This window comes from Salmo trutta, chromosome 14 (assembly GCF_901001165.1).
Source record: "Salmo trutta chromosome 14, fSalTru1.1, whole genome shotgun sequence".
NCBI lineage: Eukaryota > Metazoa > Chordata > Actinopteri > Salmoniformes > Salmonidae > Salmo > Salmo trutta.
In genome coordinates, this window is record NC_042970.1 from 83,033,318 (window position 1) to 83,049,532 (window position 16,215).

Here is a 16,215-nt window from a genome sequence, read left to right on the forward strand (position 1 = left end):
TACTCTATATTTTACTCTGTAATCTACATTCTACTCTACGTTCTACTCTACATTCTATGTTCTACTCTACTCTACCCATATTCTATTCTTCTCTACTCTATGTTCTATTCTACGCAATATTCTGCTCTATACTCTCTCTACTCTATATTCTAACCTTCCCTACTCTATATTCTACTTTCCTCTATATTCTACTCTCCTCTATATTCTACTCTGTTCTACTTTCCTCTATATTCTAATCTTTGTTCTACTCTGTATTCTACTCTATATTCTACTCTATATTCTACTCTATATTCTACTCTATATTCTACTCTGTATTCTACTCTATATTCTACTCTACATTCTATGTTCTACTCTATATTCTATTCTTTATGTTCTGCTCTATATGCTCTTTTCTACTATATTCTACTCTATTCTACTCTATATTCTGCTCTATATTCTCTATACTACTCTATATTCTACTATACTCTACATTCTACTGTACTCTATATTCTACTCTACATTCTACTATACTCTACATTCTACTATACTCTACATTCTACTGTACTCTACATTCTACTGTACTCTATATTCTCTATTCTACTCTATATTCTGCTCTATATTCTCTATACTACTCTATTCTACTCTATATGCTCTATTCTACTCTATATTCTCTATTCTACTCTACTCTGTATTCTACTCTACATTCTACTCTGTATTCTACTCTATATTCTACTCTATATTCTACTCTACATTCTACTCTATATTCTACTCTGTATTCTACTCTGTATTCTACTCTGTATTCTACTCTATATTCTACTCTATATTCTACTCTGTATTCTACTCTATATTCTACTCTATATTCTACTCTATATTCTACTCTATATTCTACTCTGTATTCTACTCTGTATTCTACTCTATATTCTACTCTATATTCTACTCTATATTCTACTCTGTGTTCTACTCTGTATTCTACTCTATATTCTACTCTATATTCTACTCTATATTCTACTCTATATTCTACTCTATACTCTATTCTACTCTATATTCTACTCTATATTCTACTCTATACTCTATTCTACTCTATATTCTACTCTATATTCTACTCTATATTCTACTCTATATTCTACTCTGTATTCTACTCTATATTCTACTCTATATTCTACTCTACTCTCTATTCTACTCTGTATTCTACTCTGTATTCTACTCTGTATTCTACTCTATATTCTACTCTGTATTCTACTCTGTATTCTACTCTGTATTCTACTCTACTCTATATTCTATTCTACTCTATATTCTACTCTATATTCTACTCTGTATTCTACTCTGTATTCTACTCTGTATTCTACTCTATATTCTACTCTATATTCTACTCTACTCTATATTCTACTCTGTATTCTACTCTACTCTATATTCTACTCTATATTCTACTCTGTATTCTACTCTATATTCTACTCTATATTCTACTCTATATTCTACTCTATATTCTACTCTATATTCTACTCTATATTGTACTCTATATTCTACTCTATATTCTACTCTGTATTCTACTCTGTATTCTACTCTATATTCTACTCTGTATTCTACTCTATATTCTACTCTACATTCTATGTTCTACTCTATATTCTATTCTTTATGTTCTGCTCTATATGCTCTATTCTACTATATTCTACTCTATTCTACTCTATATTCTGCTCTATATTCTCTATACTACTCTATATTCTACTATACTCTACATTCTACTGTACTCTATATTCTACTGTACTCTATATTCTACTCTACATTCTACTGTACTCTATATTCTCTTCTACTCTATATTCTGCTCTATATTCTACTCTATATTCTACTCTATATTCTACTCTATATTCTACTCTACATTCTACTCTATATTCTACTCTATATTCTACTCTATATTCTACTCTATATTCTACTCTATACTCTATTCTACTCTATATTCTACTCTATATTCTACTCTATATTCTACTCTGTATTCTACTCTACTCTACATTCTACTCTACATTCTTCTCTGTATTCTACTCTACTCTATATTCTACTCTATACTCTATTCTACTCTATATTCTACTCTATATTCTACTCTATATTCTACTCTACATTCTACTCTACTCTATATTCTACTCTATATTCTACTCTATATTCTACTCTATATTCTACTCTACTCTATATTCTACTCTATATTCTACTCTATATTCTACTCTATATTCTACTCTATATTCTACTCTGTATCCTACTCTATATTCTACTCTATTGTACTCTATATTCTACTCTGTATTCTACTCTATATTCTACTCTGTATTCTACTCTATATTCTACTCTGTATTCTACTCTGTATTCTACTCTATATTCTACTCTATATTCTACTCTGTATTCTACTCTGTATTCTACTCTATATTCTACTCTATATTCTACTCTGTATTCTACTCTATATTCTACTCTATATTCTACTCTATATTCTACTCTGTATTCTACTCTGTATTCTACTCTATATTCTACTCTGTATTCTACTCTGTATTCTACTCTGTATTCTACTCTGTATTCTACTCTATATTCTACTCTACTCTATATTCTAATCTATATTCTACTCTATATTCTACTCTGTATTCTACTCTATATTCTACTCTATATTCTACTCTGTATTCTACTCTGTATTCTACTCTATATTCTACTCTGTATTCTACTCTATATTCTACTCTATATTCTACTCTATATTCTACTCTGTATTATACTCTATTCTACTCTACATTCTACTCTATATTCTACTCTATATTCTACTCTATATTCTACTCTACTCTGTATTCTACTCTATATTCTACTCTATATTCTACTCTACTCTATATTCTACTCTATATTCTACTCTGTATTATACTCTATATTCTACTCTACTCTATATTCTACTCTATATTCTACTCTATATTCTACTCTATATTCTACTCTACTCTATATTCTACTCTATATTCTACTCTATTTTCTACTCTATATTCTACTCTGTATTCTACTCTGTATTCTACTCTGTATTCTACTCTATATTCTACTCTATATTCTACTCTGTATTCTACTCTATATTCTACTCTACTCTATATTCTACTCTGTATTCTACTCTGTATTCTACTCTGTATTCTACTCTGTATTCTACTCTACTCTATATTCTACTCTATATTCTACTCTATATTCTACTCTGTATTCTACTCTGTATTCTACTCTGTATTCTACTCTGTATTCTACTCTATATTCTACTCTATATTCTACTCTGTATTCTACTCTATATTCTACTCTGTATTCTACGCTATATTCTACTCTGTATTCTACTCTGTATTCTACTCTATATTCTACTCTATATTCTACTCTACTCTATATTCTACTCTATATTCTACTCTGTATTCTACTCTATATTCTACTCTATATTCTACTCTATATTCTACTCTATATTCTACTCTATATTCTACTCTATATTCTACTCTGTATTCTACTCTGTATTCTACTCTATATTCTACTCTATATTCTACTCTATATTCTACTCTATATTCTACTCTGTATTATACTCTATATTCTACTCTACTCTATATTCTACTCTATATTCTACTCTACTCTGTATTCTACTCTATATTCTACTCTATATTCTACTCTACTCTATATTCTACTCTATATTCTACTCTATATTCTACTCTATATTCTACTCTGTATTATACTCTATATTCTACTCTACTCTATATTCTACTCTATATTCTACTCTGTATTCTACTCTACTCTGTATTCTACTCTATATTCTACTCTATATTCTACTCTACTCTATATTCTACTCTATATTCTACTCTATATTCTACTCTACTCTATATTCTACTCTATATTCTACTCTATATTCTACTCTACTCTATATTCTACTCTATATTCTACTCTATATTCTACTCTACTCTATATTCTACTCTATATTCTCTATACTCTATTCCACTTTACAGAACTCTAAAATAATCTGTAGAACTCCATTCTACTTTACAGAACTCTGTTATGTTCCACTACTGTTCAACCCTACTCCTATTCTGTTCTACTTTGGTTCTATTCCAACTTGGTTCTATCCCACTTCCAGTTGTGTTGTCACTGGTCCACTAGTAATCTGGGAGGTCTGGTCACCTGGGTGTGAGGTCCCAGCCGCTGTAGACGGGTCACCTGGGTGTGAGGTCCCAGCCGCTGTAGGCGGGTCACCTGGGTGTGAGGTCCCAGCCGCTGTAGGCGGGTCTCCTGGGTGTGAGGTCCCAGCCGCTGTAGACGGGTCACCAGGGTGTGAGGTCCCAGCCGCTGTAGGCGGGTCACCTGGGTGTGAGGTCCCAGCCGCTGTAGATGGGTCACCTGGGTGTGAGGTCCCAGCCGCTGTAGACGGGTCACCTGGGTGTGAGGTCCCAGCCGCTGTAGGCGGGTCACCTGGGTGTGAGGTCCCAGCCGCTGTAGACGGGTCACCTGGGTGTGAGGAAAATCACTTGGCCATATTACCTGTACTCGTGGATTCATCCGTTCATCTTTCCATCCCTCATCCGTTCATTCGTTCTGCAGGCGGTTTGCACATGCCGCTCCAAGCCGCTCTGTTTTGATGGTCCACCGGAGATCAAAGACCCTCCCCTCCCTCCTCGCCCACATCAGACCTGCGGTGAGTCGCGGCTAAAGCCCTTCCCTAGTGCAACATGAAGTCCCTGCTCAGAGTCCCACCCCCTGGCCCCAGATGACCATTCTTCCTCCTCCTCCTCCTCCTCTTCTTCCTCTTCCTCCTCCTCAGTCCTACTGATCCTCAGACTCTCAGAACGTACAAAAGGTGAGAGACTGGTGAAGGAAAAAACTAACTGTGAGAAAATGAGAGGTTAGATTGCATTCAGGGAGGAAAGGAAGAGACAGACCTTGTTACATCTGTTCTTCCCCTCCCTCCTCTCTCTCGCTCTCTCTCTCCTCCCCTCCCCTGTTCTTCCCCTCGCTCCTCTCTCTCGCTCTCTCTCCTCCTCTGTTCTTCCTCTCTCTAATCCACCCCCATCTCTCTCCTCCTCCCCTCCTCTCTCTCGCCAGGCCTGTAGGACCTAAAGACTCCTCTCCCCTCCACCCTGACATTCAGAAGGCTGAAACCCTGTCTCGGCCCCGGGCCGGTGGATCAGGAAACCTCCATGCTTCAGTCCCTGCTGGGTGTACTCTGGCCCCCTCCAGCCCTCCAGAAGCCTCCTCACCCAGCCCGCTGAACACCGGCCCTGGGACACGCGGTAAGTCAGACACACACACACACAGACAGACATAAATCCACTTCCCCTGCTCCCCATAAAACAGTGTTCTATGTGTTTCCTCTACCAGGCGTTCTGACAGGGAAGAGCTCAACGACAGCCAACGGCCCCAACACAGACACCAACACACCTAATCCAGTAGGTTTAACACATGGAGACGCGGAGAGGGATGTTCATATCTGTGTTTATGTTGTGTTTTATATTAATGTGTGTGTGTGCAGGGTAAACCAGACTACATCCCGAAGGAAGAGATCCTCAGAGAGCTTCAGGAGATAGAGGACAGTGTTAATGAGTTGGAGAGGAAAGGAGTGGACCTGGAGAAACAACTACGCTCCTGTGAAGAGGGTAAGACTCACACAGAGGTAGAGATGGAGACGGGAGAGTGAGGAGGAAGAGGAGAGGGAGCAGGGAGGGATGAAGAGGGTAAGACTCACACAGAGGTAGAGATGGAGACGGGAGAGTGAGGAGGAAGAGGAGAGGGAGCAGGGAGGGATGAAGAGGGTAAGACTCACACAGAGGAGAGATGGAGACGGGAGAGTGAGGAGGAAGAGGAGAGGGAGCAGGGAGGGATGAAGAGGGTAAGACTCACACAGAGGAGAGATGGAGACGGGAGAGTGAGGAGGAAGAGGAGAGGGAGCAGGGAGGGATGAAGAGGGTAAGACTCACACAGAGGAGAGATGGAGACGGGAGGAAGAGGAGGAGAGAGGGTAAGACTCACACAGAGGAGAGATGGAGACGGGAGGAAGAGGAGGAGAGAGGGTAAGACTCACACAGAGGGAGAGATGGAGACGGGAGGAAGAGGAGGAGAGAGGGTAAGACTCACACAGAGGGAGAGATGGAGACGGGAGGAAGAGGAGGAGAGAGGGTAAGACTCACACAGAGGAGAGATGGAGACGGGAGGAAGAGGAGGAGAGAGGGTAAGACTCACACAGAGGAGAGATGGAGACGGGAGGAAGAGGAGGAGAGAGGGTAAGACTCACACAGAGGAGAGATGGAGACGGGAGAGTGAGGAGGAAGAGGAGAGGGAGCAGGGAGGGATGAAGAGGGTAAAACTCACACAGAGGGGGAGATGGAGAGTGAGGAGGAGAGGTGGAGCAGAGGGGGATGAAGAGGGTAAGACTCACACAGATGGAAGAGGAGAGATGGATGGAGAGGGGGATATTGAGCGTGAGGAGTGAGGGGGAGATTGAGAGGGAAGAGGGGGGAGATTGAGAGTGAGGAGGGGAGAGGTGTAGATTGGGGTCGGTGTCACCTGAGGGGATGTGACCCAAAAAGAGACTGGTGAATTTCCGCCACTTCTGGCTCTAATGAAGTCTCTGATAGCTTCCTGTCTCTGTGGGATTGACGGGCGGTAGGAGGAAATAAAGACAGCCCTGGTGGCTGGAGGGAGGGCAGGGAGGGAGGGAGGGAGGGGAGGGAGGGAGGGCGAGGAGGGAGGGAGGGAGGGAGGGCGAGGAGGGATGGAGGGAGGGCGAGTAGGAGGGATGGAGGGAGGGCGAGGAGGGAGGGAGGGAGGGAGGGTGAGGAGGGAGGTAGGGAGGGCGAGGAGGGAGGGAGGGAGGGAGGGAGGGAGGGAGGGCAGGGAGGGAGGGAGGGGCAGGGAGGGGAGGGAGGCAGGGAGGGAGGGAGGGCAGGGAGGGAGGGAGGGAGGGCAGGGAGGGAGGGAGGGAGGGCAGGGAGGGAGGGAGGGCGAGGAGGGAGGGCGTGGAGGAGGGAGGGAGGGCGGGAGGGCGAGGAGGGAGGGAGGGAGGGAGGGCGGGAGGGCGAGGAGGGAGGGAGGGGAGGGGAAATAGTGTCTTTAATATTTCTCTAGTGTTTCATGACCTTGAACTCTGTCAGTATGTCTTTAATATCTTGAAGTCTGCTTTTAAATTCCACTGTGTTGATAAGTGTGTGTGTGTGTGTGTGTGTGTGTGTGTGTGTGTGTGTGTGTGTGTGTGTGTGTGTGTGTGTGTGTGTTTCAGAGGGAGAAGAGGACGTGGTGATGGATGACCTGATGGTGGAATGGTTTAACCTCATCAGAAACAAGCAGGTGTCCATGAGGAGAGAGTCTGAACTGGTCTACATGTGAGTCTCACACACACACACACACAGAACCACACTCAGACATACACACACCGCACCACACACACACACAGAACCACACTCAGACATACACACACCGCACCACACACACACAGAACCACACTCAGACATACACACACCGCACCACACACACACACACACACAGAACCACACTCAGACATACACACACCGCACCACACACACACAGAACCACACTCAGACATAGACACACCGCACCACACACACACAGAACCACACTCAGACATACACACACACACACACACAGAACCACACTCAGACATACACACACCGCACCACACACACACAGAACCACACTCAGACATACACACACCGCACCACACACACACAGAACCACACTCAGACATACACACACCGCACCACACGCACACACACACACACAGAACCACACGCAGACGCTCTGCACACACCGCACACACACACACACAGAACTACAAAAATACACACAGCAGATATTTCCTTGTCCTCTAACGTGTGTGTGTGTGTGTGTGTGCAGAGCGAAGACACAAGACTTGGAGGAACAACAGCCCAGTGTAGAGCAGGAGCTGAGGAGACTCATGGACAAACCTGGTGAGGAGACAGTGGGGTGTGTTGGGGACAAACCTGGTGAGGAGACAGTGGGGTGTGTGTTGGGGACAAACCTGGTGAGGAGACAGTGGGGTGTGTGTTGGGGACAAACCTGGTGAGGAGACAGTGGGTGTGTGTTGGGACAAACCTGGTGAGGAGACAGTGGGGTGTGTGTGGGGACAAACCTGGTGAGGAGACAGTGGGTGTGTGATGGGGACAAACCTGGTGAGGAGACAGTGGGGTGTGTGTTGGGGACAAACCTGGTGAGGAGACAGTGGGGTGTGTGTTGGGGACAAACCTGGTGAGGAGACAGTGGGGTGTGTGTTGGGACAAACCTGGTGAGGAGACAAAGTGGGGTGTGTGTTGGGGACAAACCTGGTGAGGAGACAATGTGGGTTGTGTGTTGGGGACAAACCTGGTGAGGAGACAGAGTGGGGTGTGTGTTGGGGACAAACCTGGTGAGGAGACAGTGGGGTGTGTGTTGGGGACAAACCTGGTGAGGAGACAGTGGGGTGTGTGTTGGGGACAAACCTGGTGAGGAGACAGAGTGGGTGTGTGTGTTTGGGCAAACCTGGTGAGGAGACAGTGGGGTGTGTGTTGGGGACAAACCTGGTGAGGAGACAGAGGGGGGTGTGTGGTGGGGACAAACCTGGTGAGGAGACAGTGGGGTGTGTGTGGGGACAAACGTGGTGAGGAGACAGTGGGGGTGTGTGTTGGGGACAAACCTGGTGAGGAGACAGTGGGGTGTGTGTTGGGGACAAACCTGGTGAGGAGACAGTGGGGTGTGTGTTGGGGACAAACCTGGTGAGGAGACAGTGGGGTGTGTGTTGGGGACAAACCTGGTGAGGAGACAGTGGGGTGTGTGTGGGGACAAACCTGGTGAGGAGACAGTGGGGTGTGTGTTGGGGACAAACTGGTGAGGAGACCAGTGGGGTGTGTGTTGGGGACAAACCTGGTGAGGAGACAGTGGGGTTGTGTGTTGGGGACAAACCTGGTGAGGAGACAATGGGTGTGTGTGGGGACAACCTGGTGAGGAGACAGAGTGGGGTGTGTGTTGGGGACAAACCTGGTGAGGAGACAGTGGGGTGTGTGTTGGGGACAAACCTGGTGAGGAGACAGAGTGGGGTGTGTGTTGGGGACAAACCTGGTGAGGAGACAGTGGGGTGTGTGTTGGGGACAAACCTGGCTGAGGAGACAGTGGCGTGTGTGTGGGGACAAACCTGGTGAGAGACAGTGGGGTGTGTGTTGGGGACAAACCTGGTGAGGAGGACAGTGGGGTGTGTGCTTGGGGACAAACCTGGTGAGGAGACAGTGGGGTGTGTGTTGGGGACAAACCTGGTGAGGAGACAGTGGGGTGTGTGTTGGGGACAAACCTGGTGAGGAGACAGTGGGGTGTGTGTTGGGGACAAACCTGGTGAGGAGACAGTGGGGTGTGTGTTGGGGACAAACCTGGTGAGGAGACAGTGGGGTGTGTGTTAACACTGATTGTAGCAGAATGTTAGTCAGTAACATGACGTGTGTTAATGTGTGCAGAGCGGCTGAAGACATCGTGGGACCGTCGTAGAGAAGAGGAGTTGATGGTCAAGCTGGTGGAGATCGTCAATGACAGGAACGCCATCATAGATGTACTGGACGATGACAGACTCAGGTAGGAGAGAGGGGGGATGACAGACTCAGGTAGGAGAGAGGGGGGATGACAGACTCAGGTAGGAGAGAGGGGGAGGACAGACTCAGGTAGGAGAGAGGGGGATGACAGACTCGGGTAGGAGAGAGGGGGGATGACAGACTCGGGTAGGAGAGAGGGGGGATGACAGACTCAGGTAGGAGAGAGGGCGATGACAGACTCAGGTAGGAGAGAGGGGGGATGACAGACTCGGGTAGGAGAGAGGGGGGATGACAGACTCAGGTAGGAGAGAGGGGGGATGACAGACTCGGGTAGGAGAGAGAGGGGATGACAGACTCAGGTAGGAGAGAGGGGGATGACAGACTCGGTAGGAGAGAGGGGGAGGACAGACTCGGGTAGGAGAGAGGGCGATGACAGACTCGGGTAGGAGAGAGGGCGATGACAGACTCGGGTAGGAGAGAGGGGGGAGGACAGACTCGGGTAGGAGAGAGGGCGATGACAGACTCGGGTAGGAGAGAGGGGGGATGACAGACTCGGGTAGGAGAGAGGGGGGAGGACAGACTCGGGTAGGAGAGAGGGCGATGACAGACTCGGGTAGGAGAGAGGGGGGATGACAGACTCGGGTAGGAGAGAGGGGGGAGGACAGACTCGGGTAGGAGAGAGGGCGATGACAGACTCGGGTAGGAGAGAGGGCGATGACAGACTCGGGTAGGAGAGAGGGGGGGGATGACAGACTCAGGTAGGAATGAGAGGGTGATGACAGACTCGGGTAGGGGATGACCGATTCAGGAGAGAGAGAGGGGGATGACAGATTCAGGTAGGAGAGAGAGAGAGGGGGATGACAGATTCAGGTGAGAGAGAGGGGGGATGACAGATTCAGGTAAGAGAGAGAGAGGGGTGGATGACATTCAGGTAAGAGAGGGGGGATGACAGATTCAGGTGAGAGAGAAAGGGGGATGACAGATTCAGGTAAGAGAGGGCGGAGAAGCTGTCTTAATGTGAATGGCTCTCTGGGATTGTGTGTGTGTATAGATTAGTCATGCTGTGTCGTTAATCTTCTCTGTCTGATCTCTCTTCAGGGAGGATGAGGAAGATGAGCAGCTCAATAAGATGATGAAGAACCTAGGTCAGTCCCTACACGACAGGTCTAGGATCAGTTTCCCTTAAATAACCCTTATCAAACCCAAGGTCAGTCCCTACACGACAGGTCTAGGATCAGTTTCCCTTATATAACCCTCATCAGAACCAGTAGGGGAGAAAACTGAGCTGCTCTCAGTACACAGCTTGATGTTTCCCGGTGATTCTACACACAGCTTGACGTTTCCCGGTGATTCTACACACAGCTTGATGTTTCAGTGATTCTACACACTGCTTGACGTTTCCCGGTGATTCTACACACAGCTTGACGTTTCCCGGTGATTCTACACACAGCTTGACGTTTCTCGGTGATTCTACACACAGCTTGACGTTTCTCGGTGATTCTACACACAGCTTGATGTTTCTCGGTGATTCTACACACAGCTTGATGTTTCTCGGTGATTCTACACACAGCTTGACTTTTCCCGGTGATCTACACACGGCTTGACGTTTCTCGGTGATTCTACACACAGCTTGACGTTTCCCGGTGATTCTACACACAGCTTGACGTTTCCCGGTGATTCTACACACAGCTTGACCGTTTCAGTGATTCTAACAACAGCTTGACGTTTCAGTGATTCTACACACAGCTTGACGTTTCAGTGATTCTACACACAGCTTGACGTTTCCCGGTGATTCTACACACAGCTTGACGTTTCCCAGTGATTCTACACACAGCTTGACGTTTCAGTGATTCTACACACAGCTTGACGTTTCCCAGTGATTCTACACACAGCTTGACGTTTCAGTGATTCTACACACAGCTTGACGTTTCTCAGTGATTCTACACACAGCTTGATGTTTCAGTGATTCTACACACAGCTTGATGTTTCTCAGTGATTCTACACACAGCTTGACGTTTCCCGGTGATTCTACACACAGCTTGACGTTTCAGTGATTCTACACACAGCTTGATGTTTCAGTGATTCTACACACAGCTTGATGTTTCTCAGTGATTCTACACACAGCTTGACGTTTCAGTGATTCTACACACAGCTTGACGTTTCAGTGATTCTACACACAGCTTGACGTTCAGTGATTCTACACCCAGTGATTCTACACACAGCTTGACGTTTCCCGGTGATTCTACACACAGCTTGACGTTTCCCAGTGATTCTACACACAGCTTGACGTTTCTCAGTGATTCTACACACAGCTTGACGTTTCAGTGATTCTACACACAGCTTGACGTTTCAGTGATTCTACACACAGCTTGACGTTTCAGTGATTCTACACACAGCTTGACGTTTCCCAGTGATTCTACACACAGCTTGACGTTTCAGTGATTCTACACACAACTTGACGTTTCCCGGTGATTCTACACACAGCTTGACGTTTCCCGGTGATTCTACACACAGCTTGACGTTTCCCAGTGATTCTACACACAGCTTGACGTTTCTCAGTGATTCTACACACAGCTTGATGTTTCAGTGATTCTACACACAGCTTGATGTTTCTCAGCTGATGTTCTCAGTGATTCTACACACAGCTTGACGTTTCCCGGTGATTCTACACACAGCTTGACGTTTCAGTGATTCTACACACAGCTTGATGTTTCAGTGATTCTACACACAGCTTGATGTTTCTCAGTGATTCTACACACAGCTTGACGTTTCAGTGATTCTACACACAGCTTGACGTTTCAGTGATTCTACACACTGCTTGACGTTTCAGTGATTCTACACGCAGCTTGACATTTCTCAGTGATTCAACACACAGCTTGACCTTTCAGTGATTCTACACACAGCTTGACGTTTCAGTGATTCTACACACAGCTTGACGTTTCCCGGTGATTCTACACACCGCTTGACGTTTCCCGGTGATTCTACACACAGCTTGACGTTTCTCGGTGATTCTACACGCAGCTTGACGTTTTCTCCGTGATTCTACACACAGCTTGATGTTTCCCGGTGATTCTACACACAGCTTGACGTTTCCCGGTGATTCTACACACAGCTTGATGTTTCAGTGATTCTACACACTGCTTGACGTTTCCCGGTGATTCTACACACAGCTTGACGTTTCCCGGTGATTCTACACACAGCTTGACGTTTCTCGGTGATTCTACACACAGCTTGACGTTTCTCGGTGATTCTACACACAGCTTGATGTTTCTCGGTGATTCTACACACAGCTTGATGTTTCTCGGTGATTCTACACACAGCTTGACTTTTCCCGGTGATTCTACACACAGCTTGACGTTTCTCCGTGATTCTACACACAGCTTGACGTTTCCCGGTGATTCTACACACAGCTTGACGTTTCCCGGTGATTCTACACACAGCTTGACGTTTCAGTGATTCTACACACAGCTTGACGTTTCAGTGATTCTACACACAGCTTGACGTTTCAGTGATTCTACAGTACCTGAGGTCATCCTTCAGCTGCCTATGACACATCTGATTCATTTAAGTTCTTTCACTTTCAAACTTTCATCTAGTTGATGAGCCTACCACTATCTATGTTTTTCACTTTGTATTTATTTATTTAAATAGTCCAAATATGTGTGTTTTCATTGGGAAATTATGCATCTCATTAAGTCTAATAGCTGTTAATGGAAAAGCGTCTAACAATTTCCACCCCCTTTCATGTGGAAAATAAATCCTATATGGTCTGTAACTGAACTGATGAGTCTGACGTGTGATAATGTCTGTGGTTAATGTAGCAGGTTCATTTGACCCTAAACTGAGAGTCAGTCAGAAGTCAGTCTCATCTGTTATTCATCATGCTGAGTGGTTAGCTGGAAACGGAGAAAAATAATTTGGTTCAACTTTGAATGGTCGCTGCTGTTTGGAGTGCATCCCAAAAAGGCACCCCATTCCCTATATAGGGACGCAGCCTCGGTAATGTTTTAATCAGGTCTGGTCAGCCAGGATAACTTTTCTAAATAGACCAGAGGCTGCCTATGTATTAAACAAGTTAATGGCATTATTATTCTGATGTGTGTGTGGTGGTGGGGGGGGGGGGGGTTCTGTAGAAACAGTATTTGTACCTTAGTTGATGGAATAATGCCTCTTCTAAATGATTGTAAATCATTCTGTGTGTTGAAACCCACTGCTTTGTCACCTTGACTTGACCTCTGGTGCAGTTTTTCAACTGCTCTGGTCTCTGTCTAACCTTTTCTTTAAAGAGCAACTGCTCTGGTCTCTGTCTAACCTTTTCTTTAAAGACCAACTGCTCTGGTCTCTGTCTAACCTTTTCTTTAAAGACCAACTGCTCTGGTCTCTGTCTAACCTTTTCTTTAAAGACCAACTGCTCTGGTCTCTGTCTAACCTTTTCTTTAAAGACCAACTGCTCTGGTCTCTGTCTAACCTTTTCTTTAAAGACCAACTGCTCTGGTCTCTGTCTAACCTTTTCTTTAAAGACCAACTGCTCTGATCTCTGTCTAACCTGTTCTTTAAAGACCAACTGCCCCTGAAAACCAACTTCCCATTTAGAAAACAGCCTCTGTGGCACCTATGAGTCAAACATTTATTCTACTTTCAAAATGTAAATAGAATCATTTATGTCATAACGTCAGTCTCGTCCCAAAATGTTGTTTTGTGAGATTTAAGGTCGTGACTGCATCACATCATAAATGAAGGTTGGGGGTGTTTCAATCCTGCCCACAGCTGGCAGCACACAAGTAATCATCAATTCGGAGTGCAGTTGTTTGCGACCTGATTGCAATGCCTGTGGTGAATTTGTGTTGACTTAGCCCTATGAATAGCCCTATGGAACCATCAGTAAATTGCATAATGTACACAAAAATACAATAGCTCCAAATTTCAATTACTTAACCTCAAACCAACTATAAATTGTAGAAATTCATATACAGATATTGAAATCATTTAATGAGAACTAAAAGGTGTGCTACATGAAAATATGGTCTGATTTACATTGTGTGTAATTTATTGACGGTCCCTAACTAGCCCAAAGTCAAACCAATTTTGCCACCGTCGCACAACAGCTGGCTGAAGCTAATTGGCTAAATAATTTGGCTACCCCTTCCCACCTGTGAACACACACACACACACACACACACACACACACACACACACACACACACACACACACACACACACACACACACACACATATCAAACCACACCCCGAAACCAACTCTCGTTTGAATTCAGTCATGGCTGCTAGCATTTCTTAATGAACCGAATCGAAAAGGAGGCCAAATCAGGAAGTGTTATCGCTCTTCAAATGTGTGAATCATCTCTCTAATAATGTCCTTAGTCTCTAACCCTCTGTATCCTATGGGAGATCCTCTCTAACCCTCTGTCACATGTATCCTATGGTATGTTCTGTTACTGATTTGGGGGGTAGTTTGCCTTGTGGTAGAGTCAGCATGGCAGAAGTCGGCTTGGTGATGTGGGTCTGCTTGGTGTCCCAGACCAACAGGCTTGGTGGAGCTAGTCCCAGACCAACAGACTTGGTGTCCCAGACCAACAGACTTGGTGTCCCAGACCAACAGGCTTGGTGTCCCAGACCAACAGGCTTGGTGTCCCAGACCAACAGGCTTGGTGGAGCTGGTCCCAGACCAACAGGCTTGGTGGAGCTGGTCCCAGACCAACAGGCTTGGTGGAGCTGTTCCCAGACCAACAGGCTTGGTGGAGCTGGTCCCAGACCAACAGGCTTTGTGTCCCAGACCAACAGGCTTGGCGGAGCTGGTCCCAGACCAACAGGCTTGGTGGAGCTGGTCCCAGACCAACAGGCTTGGTGTCCCAGACCAACAGGCTTGGTGTAGCTGGTCCCAGACCAACAGGCTTGGTGGAGCTGGTCCCAGACCAACAGGCTTGGTGGAGCTGGTCCCAGACCAACAGGCTTGGTGTCCCAGACCAACAGGCTTGGTGGAGCTGGTCCCAGACCAACAGGCTTGGTGTCCCAGACCAACAGGCTTGGTGGAGCTGGTCCCAGACCAACAGGCTTGGTGTCCCAGACCAACAGGCTTGGTGGTGCTGGTCCCAAACCAACAGGCTTGGTGGAGCTGGTCCCAGACCAACAGGCTTGGTGTCCCAGACCAACAGGCTTGGTGTCCCAGACCAACAGGCTTGGTGGAGCTGGTCCCAGACCAACAGGCTTGGTGTCCCAGACCAACAGGCTTGGTGGTGCTGGTCCCAGACCAACAGGCTTGGTGGAGCTGGTCCCAGACCAACAGGCTTGGTGGAGCTGGTCCCAGACCAACAGGCTTGGTGGAGCTGGTCCCAGACCAACAGGCTTGGTGGAGCTAGTCCCAGACCAACAGGCTTGGTGTCCCAGACCAACAGGCTTGGTGGAGCTGGTCCCAGACCAACAGGCTTGGTGGAGCTAGTCCCAGACCAACAGGCTTGGTGGAGCTAGTCCCAGACCAACAGGCTTGGTGTCCCAGACCAACAGGCTTGGTGGAGCTAGTCCCAGACCAACAGGCTTGGTGGAGCTAGTCCACACCAACAGGCTTGGTGGAGCTGGTCCCAGACCAACAGGCTTGGTGTCCCAGACAACAGGCTTGGTGGAGCTAGTCCCAGACCAACAGGCTTGGTGGAGCTAGTCCAGACCAACAGGCTGTGTCCCAGA

At 46.3% G+C, this 16,215-nt stretch overlaps 1 protein-coding gene across 1 annotated transcript in view; it reads left to right on the forward strand.

The window, feature by feature from the left end:
* Window positions 1-10,725, forward strand: part of LOC115147911 (MICAL-like protein 2) — a 41,482-nt gene extending 30,757 nt beyond the window's left edge. The window contains 7 exon segments of the mRNA XM_029690166.1: window positions 5,038-5,225; window positions 5,314-5,381; window positions 5,465-5,588; window positions 7,208-7,310; window positions 7,843-7,916; window positions 9,447-9,561; window positions 10,617-10,725. Of these exon segments, the coding sequence (XP_029546026.1) occupies window positions 5,038-5,225; window positions 5,314-5,381; window positions 5,465-5,588; window positions 7,208-7,310; window positions 7,843-7,916; window positions 9,447-9,561; window positions 10,617-10,704 (760 nt within the window). The 3' untranslated portion in view covers window positions 10,705-10,725.
* Window positions 10,726-16,215: the final 5,490 nt, after the last annotated feature.